We start from the raw sequence: 7,483 nt of genomic DNA on the forward strand, positions 1-7,483 counted from the left end.
TTTTTAATAGCTCCAAGATGAGCAGAACTAGTTTGGCTTGCTCCAAAAACCTGCAGTTGAAATGAATGGGAGTGCAGGAGAGACCAGGAGGTATTTGCTAACCTCTTAAAAGGCTGACAACCTGGTTCTCCCTATGGTATTTATAGCACATACCCTTGATGGGCACACTTCTTAGCACCTTGTTAGGTTTTTTCTCCCCTTACATCACCATTTAGGTACAGAAATATACTTGTTCAAATGCTTTTAATCTAGTGTGTCCCATTAGAGACACAGGTGCATCTTCAAGCTATTACAGAGATTATCACAGCATGCCTCTGTCACATTCTCACCTGCTCATAATATAAACCTGCTGGCAGTGAGCCCAGTTTATTATATAGTGCCTAATAATATTCAACCCGTTAGCTCTTGAAGTTTTTGCAGGAATTTCAGTACTGTAAAACTCTCCTACATTTATTTTGTTACATAGAACAATTTATCCCAAGCAGTGGATTCTTACAGCCACAGCTGAAATGCATGAATTTAACTCCAAATTATTTAATAGCTTTATTATAACTGCACGCATGCAGGTACTCCAACATGCACAACAACTACAGCTTCAAAATGGGGCAAGTGTCTCCCCTAGTTTCACTCTGTAAGTCTAGTCAGAGAGATTTTTTTTCTTCACTATCAATGTGAAATGTGTGCTACTTCCCCTATCCCAAGGAAATCATTGCAACAATACAACTATCACCCGGCTTTTCATCATATTAAAGAGAAAAGATTGAGCAGTTATTAAATAAGTATCAACAAATTAAGAAATGCTTAAAATATTTAATTATTAATTATTAAAGCTGTTATAAACTTTAGTAATTTAAGTTCAACTATTCCCATATACAAGTAACTTTCAATTTGCAAAAAAGTAACCATACACTGTTGGTATTTATTTGTCCATTTGTGGATTTTTAAATATTTAAAGTGTAAAGCATTAAAACCATTTCACAGACCAGTTTTCTGCTGCCCAGTGTCTAACACTTTCCAACACACTGGACTGAGAGCAGTAATTGAGATTAGTAAAGGCAGTGGGAGCTTTCCATCAAACTTTTAAATGACAAAACACCCATCCAAATCAAAACAATTTTTGTCTTTTTGTTAAATAAAAAAGTATCTCACAAAAGAAATCGTAAAACTAAATGAAATCAAATTTTACTCTTTCAGACTTGTACTTTCATCTTCCTGAGCTCTCGACAGTAAGAAAGGTACAATGACAGTGACCTGGGATTGTTGACACCAGTCAATTTAATTTAATAGTAGTATTTCTGTGGCTAATAGTATTCTCCCAAAATCATCACTTACATGAACGGGCCTCTTTTGGCTCCAAAACATTTAGCAGCTTCAGTTAAGTTTATCTCATAAGAATTGTAGGATTAGCTACTATGTCAGCACATCTGAAAAAGTGCTGACCCTTCCCTTAAATGTTATAGAGGCTAAATAATATATTAAATTTAAAAAAAATCAACCTCTGTAACAAAAAATATTACAGTACAAACATGTGATTACATACTGTTGTCAGCTAATATAAACTTGCAGAGCAAGGATAAGTTAAAAGCACATTCTTTCCTTTTCAGGTTTTGGTCCCTTTAGACAATACCTGGTTAATTCTAGCTGGGAAGCAGTGAAGGTAAGCATGAAAAAAAAAGAGAGGGAGGTGTTTTATTTTGTGGAGATCCAAATACAATCTGTTTCTGGGCTTACCATTCCTTCCAAGACAGTTATTTTTCTTACTAAACAGAAATGCACATTTTGGAACAGACACAGAGGGAAGAAAATAATGAAGAAGTGAACATGATTTGCAAGATTTTTTTAAAAACACTTTTTTAAAAAGTCAAATGGACATTTTTTCCTTGTCTGTAGTTAGTGCATGTGCCATAAGTTCTCTCTGCCTTCTGTAAACACACTGTGATTCATTTTATCGTGTCTATGTGAGGTGATTTCCTTCGTATACAAATGTAGCCTATGAAGCTATTACTGCCTACTTCAGGAACACAAAATGAAGGCAGGTCTATTCTAAGTATGTTTTCACATCTTAGCTTTGCTTTCCACTTTCAAAAGACAGCGAAGTCTACAGTTAACATGAAAACAAGACCATTCAGATTTCTCCCCACTCCAGACACCTTGATTCTATCAGTAGCTGCAGTGTGTCTAAGATGGAGTCTTGAATATTCCTGATTATTTCCTAAATATGTGCACTAGAATAAATTTAGCTGGGTGGTGGTTATATAAAAACATTGTTTGGATACCTGGCTTTCAGCATAAACTTTTCAGTTAGAGTTATTTTCAAATAATAATGTGTGAGTCTACATTTAGTAGCCAATATCAAAAGTTTCCACAAATAATTTTCCAGAACACAATTATTCTTTTTTAAAATTGTGTATATCTTAAGAGCTATGTATAACTTCTACATTTAAATATGTCTTACAAAACAAATACCCTACCCTAGTAGATAAGACATTGTATGCTACAATGTGATAATTTACTAGTTTGATACTCTAATACTGTAGCTCAATCTAAAGTGTGAAAGGTCATAATATACATACTTAATCAGTAGGAACAACTACAGAGATTTGCTGAGTCTATGTAAAAAATTACACGTAAGCTCTAAGCTTTGACCCTACATCTCCTAGCACAGACAATGGCCATTCCATGGGTTCCATTACTTTCATAAAGTGTTTATGAGCAGAGTTATTGTGAAAGAGTCTTTCACACAAGTTTTTATCAATCTTAAGTAGAAAGAAGGTTAGGAATAAAATCTGAAACTAGCTGGAGAACAATCAAGGTAGTAAAAACTAATTGGAAGTTGGTGCAGCATATGCAAGACAACAGATAATATTGGTAAAATGGAAAGTTAGACACATAAGACAAACTGAGGAGATTATGGTCTATTAGAGGAAGTGAAATAAGCCCATAATAATTAACTTTAATTGATCTGGACATTGGAATAAAAGACAGCTATAAGATAATGCTTGTAGTGATAGAAAGACTATGACCCTACAGGACTATAACTGTATTACAATTTTAGGTGGCAGCTAGTGAGGATCTGTCTTAAAAATGAAGTGCAGACAAGTCAAGAGATGATAAATAAACAAGGAACTAGTAAATATTTCCAAAGACCAAGGCTTCTAGCTTTGCTGGATGAGGAATGCCAAGTGCAAGCTGCTGTTTGGAAAAATAAATCTATTATCTACCCTAAGTCATGAGGGATGTTATCCTTGCAGGCTAACAAGAAAAAAAAAACACAAACCACTTGTGTTCTACCTTTCCACTTTCCAGTCATCACAGAATACCCATAAATTATCTCAGCGCCAACTTGAGGTGATCTAAACCACAAAATTTGTCAGTTGACAATATTCTTGCTCATTATTTCCTGATTCCTATTGGCTCTAATTTTGGATGCAGTATCACCCACCTCTCAGTGAAACCATGTTATTTATCTGCAAGCAAAACAGCCCAACACCAAAATACACTGATGAGTCTTCTGTAAGAATGCCATGCACTTGCTATGCCAGGAAGTTATATAACATGGACTGCAGCAGTCCATAATGAAACAGATGTCAGTTCTTGTGTATAGAGTACAAATGCATTTCCCTCTGTGTGAAATTAATTTTTATTCATACTGGTCATGCTGCTTTGGTTTCCTATTCCCTGGCAAAGGTGGGTAATCCAGACAATTCAGGGAAATTTGTTACAAATCTGGAAGTACTTGGAATTTCGATAGGCTTTTTGATACTGAACAGCAATCTCATGGTATTGTTCCATTAGCCTTGTTCATATGAACCCAATGGTCTTGAGGAAGCTTATGCACATATATTAAAGACAGCAAAATGTAGAATTTACACCTGAAAGTAATCCTAACTTGGCTTGGAGTTACTGCGTGGATCACTAAAGTGACATAAAGCCCTCCTGCTGAGTCTCTTTCCTGAGAATCATGCAAGAGTGCACTCAAAGTACTGAGCAGCCAGACCAGAGCTACATACCAAACATGATTCCTCAGGCTTAATTGTTGCATAGTATTACCCAGAGCTATCCTAATTACTACCTCAAACTGAACTGCACTCTGATCAAAAGCCACAGCAGTCTCAGAGATGCTGCAAAGCTGCAGCACTGACATTTATCATCTCAAGTAAGAGCACATCCCAGGAGAGTCCTCACATGCAAAACATATCAATTCCTGTAGAAGTGCATGTACTGGGAGTCTCAGGTTATAATTCTCAAAGCATAGCCTTCCCTCTGTGCTTTTTGGAATGGAACCTTGCCAAAGAGCAATGCCTTCACTTCTGTGTGCAGCACTGACTCTTATGTGCATTTGCTTCCTTAAGATCACTGTTGCCAGCTTCACTGTAAGATGCTCTTTCACTCTTCGGCTTGCTGATAGGATCAGCAATTTTCCTAAAGCTTATTTCTTGCTGCAAGAAGGATCAAAGATCAATCCAGTGCACACACATCTCATTCCAAGAGGAATATCCCTTTTGGTCCCTTACTGGTCACTCAAAAAATTAGCATGATGCTGTTTCTCCTGCAAACTAACTATGTAGTCCCTCATAGTTAGCAGAAAAGCTGATTTCTCTGACATCCTCAGGAATCAGATGATAAATATTAAGACTTTACAGATTACTGTTAGTTTAGAAAGAGCATTTGTTCTGAGTTCTTAGATTTCTTATTGATACTATGCAGCAGTGCACTGTCTTGCATTTCTTCTTTTATAATATGAAATTAAAATACTCAGGGCATGCAAGCATGGGTTTGCATGAACCCACGTTCTAATCGCAGTACAAGACAACTAAGACACAAAGCACCCATCAGCATCACTGCTATGGATCTGTCATTCCTCAGCAAGTGCCCCTTGAGTGTTTAGGGAAAGGGATAATCAAAAGAGTCAGAAAGTACCAGCAAGCCTGTCAATTCAGAGTTATTGAGAAAAACTTCAGGGCTTTTGCAGATATTTCACATGGCCCAACATAGTTGCCTAGCACTAGAAGACAGTTTCTCTTTCGGAAACCTGTCTCACTAAGTTTTTCATGGTTCTCACAACTGCACTCACCTGAAATACCCTCCTGATACATGCATGAAAGCTCCACCAGCACCTCTGAACTCTTGAAATGCAGAACATTCTCTCTAGAGAAAAACAACACTAAGAGTTAACACCACATTTGCAGACAGATCACACAGAGTTATTATGATGTGTTCTTCAGAACCACATGGGACCCTCAGAATCTCAGATCTCCTGAATCATTTATTCTATATTACAGACCAATGGTTCCACCTAACACCCCTTGATCCAACTCCATTTCTGTATTTCCTCCAGAAACCTACGTCTGGCACTTGGCAGCTAAATAACCTATCAGAGCAACCTACCATCAAGGTCGAATTCCCCAGTTAACAGGGCACAAGTGTAAGTTGAGCGACAGCATTCATAGCAATTAAACTGTTAGTGCAAAGAACAGGTCACGTTTCCAATTGCTTCTGGGAACTACGTTTGATATCAGGAGACAAGGATCAGACCTCTGGTCGCAGTTTTTCTGCTGCTGACCATGTGGTCTTTGGAAATTTGTTGTTTAATCTCTCTGTCTCTCTCCCTCTCTGCTTTAGTTTCATCATCTGTGAAACTAAGACGTTGATATTTAGTTCTTTCATTTGTGTTCTGGAATTTTCTTACATCTTTAAAGAGATATCTACAAGATTAAAAGAAAAAAAAAAAAAGACTTGTTTTTGTTACTGCATCAACCTCTTTCTGAATGAGGTTCACAAAATTAACACATGCAACCTAATTCCACATCCCCTAACTTCCTGGCAACCCAAAACTGTGAAAACTCAAAGAAGATCTGTGAAATGTTCTGGAGTTTTCTAAAAGTTTAGGTTGTTTGTCACACTCAGTGTAACACACAACCATTGCTTCTGACCTCAACTGCTCTGTGCAGATGATTTCTCTTTGGAGAGGGCTATGTATGGGCATGAGCCAGAACTCCAGTGAACTGTGGTTATGATCACAACTCACCAACTCCAGGTTGTCAACTGATAATACTGGATTCTATTTTCCTTTTAGAAAGACTTTCCAACAACAACAATTTTGTTTTCTTTTGAACGATTTTTCCCACAAAACAAACAAACAAACAAAACAACAACAACAACAACAACAAACAACCAAAAGACCAGAAAAAAAAACAACCAAAGTTCTCCAAAGCTTTTATACTCTCTTAATGTTTCTTTTGCTGTTTCAACTAAAGCAGACAGGCTGTTTACTGAATTAATTCACCAATGCAACATTCAGCATTCCTTCTCATCTTCAGATTTTCACATTAAATGTAAAAATAATTTATTTTGGTTTTGGCTGAGACAAGGAACAACCTTTTTTTTTTTGTTCTGTTTGCTCAACATCTGGCGTAACGGAGTGCAAGTCCATGGTTAGGATTCCTAAACAACAAAATAATGCACATTATTGACAACGTGCTGTAATTTCTTAGGACAGAACCAACTATCATCCTTTGACACAAATTCCCAACCCTGGGCTACTGGCCATCTTCTGATTTTGTCCTGCACAAAAAGTATTTCTGCATTTCTCTATGACAGAGAGCAACAGAAGAACCTCAATCCAGACAGCACAAGAAAAGAATAGCTTGCAATAGCTTATAACAACTTTGCGTCTTCTGATTCTAAACTAAAGTTGTGGATAGCCAAGTACTGTAAGTCCTATAGTTAAAAAGGAAGAATCTCATTAAATGCTAAAATTAAAAATGTTTGAGAAAATAAAATGCTAATTGTGAACCAGCTGGGGTTTTCTTTTTTGGACGCTAAGACACAGTACAGCATTCTTAAGCAAGATGATGCAATGGCCTCTTAAAGACTGTCAGCGCCCAGAGGAAAAAAAGGCTGGCAGTGTTCTCTAAATGTGTTTACTTCCCTGCAGGCATTGTTTCCTTGCTTGTGTCAAATAGTTTATTGAGCACAGCTAATCAATGTTTCCGCTGACAAGAAAATTGGAACAGTTTATATAGGAAGCCAGTGTTGAAGGGCAAATTTCCCAGTAAATTCAGCCCCATGCACGCAAATATCCTTAGTAAGAAAGGAAAGCTTAAGGAAACAATGACATTGAAAAAGTTACAAGTTTCTCGGTCTATCAAATACTGTTGCTGGTGACTTCTTGTCCATGCCCTCCATAGAAACTCAGAAGAAAATTTGTACACTTTTTTGTAGTGGTCTACTACGATGTAACAGGGATTTTCAACCACCATTTTGCTTTACTGAGACAAAGCTTTCTGTCTCAGTTGCATTCTTTCTGCATCCTGCCACGGCAATATTTATGTTCTTCGTAAAGGCTTATGGCTTCTTCATTAGTCCTGTTCCACTGACAAAATAATTTCAAGGCATCACCACATGACGTTCATCCTTGACTCTTATCAAGACCATCTTCCAAACATCTAGCCAACCTGCTGTTTTAAGGATGCTTTTTTTT

At 37.1% G+C, this 7,483-nt stretch overlaps 2 protein-coding genes across 7 annotated transcripts in view; one reads left to right on the top strand and one right to left on the bottom strand.

The window, feature by feature from the left end:
• FAM169B (family with sequence similarity 169 member B) overlaps positions 1-7,483 on the bottom strand; it is a 49,295-nt gene that overhangs the window by 39,869 nt on the left and 1,943 nt on the right. For both annotated transcript variants that reach the window (XM_019619548.2, XM_031555343.1), the window contains exon 2: positions 5,075-5,148. The gene's annotated coding sequence lies outside the window, so the exon portion shown is untranslated. The remainder of the gene's footprint in view (positions 1-5,074; positions 5,149-7,483) is intronic.
• The window catches only part of PGPEP1L (pyroglutamyl-peptidase I like), a 13,470-nt gene that overhangs the window by 3,164 nt on the left and 2,823 nt on the right, over positions 1-7,483 (top strand). The window contains exons 2-4 of one of the 5 annotated variants that reach the window (XM_019619551.2): positions 1,195-1,235; positions 1,605-1,657; positions 5,339-5,425. The exons of 1 other annotated variant lie outside the window; for it this stretch is intronic. Coding sequence is in view for 1 of the 4 variants with exons in the window: in XM_031555346.1 (XP_031411206.1) it covers positions 1,605-1,657 (53 nt within the window). In the remaining 3 variants the exon portion in view is untranslated. The remainder of the gene's footprint in view (positions 1-1,194; positions 1,236-1,604; positions 1,658-5,338; positions 5,426-7,483) is intronic. 3 more of the 5 variants (XM_019619552.2, XM_019619550.2, XM_031555346.1) reach the window with 3 other exon arrangements.

This window comes from Meleagris gallopavo, chromosome 12 (genome assembly GCF_000146605.3).
Source record: "Meleagris gallopavo isolate NT-WF06-2002-E0010 breed Aviagen turkey brand Nicholas breeding stock chromosome 12, Turkey_5.1, whole genome shotgun sequence".
Lineage (NCBI taxonomy): Eukaryota > Metazoa > Chordata > Aves > Galliformes > Phasianidae > Meleagris > Meleagris gallopavo.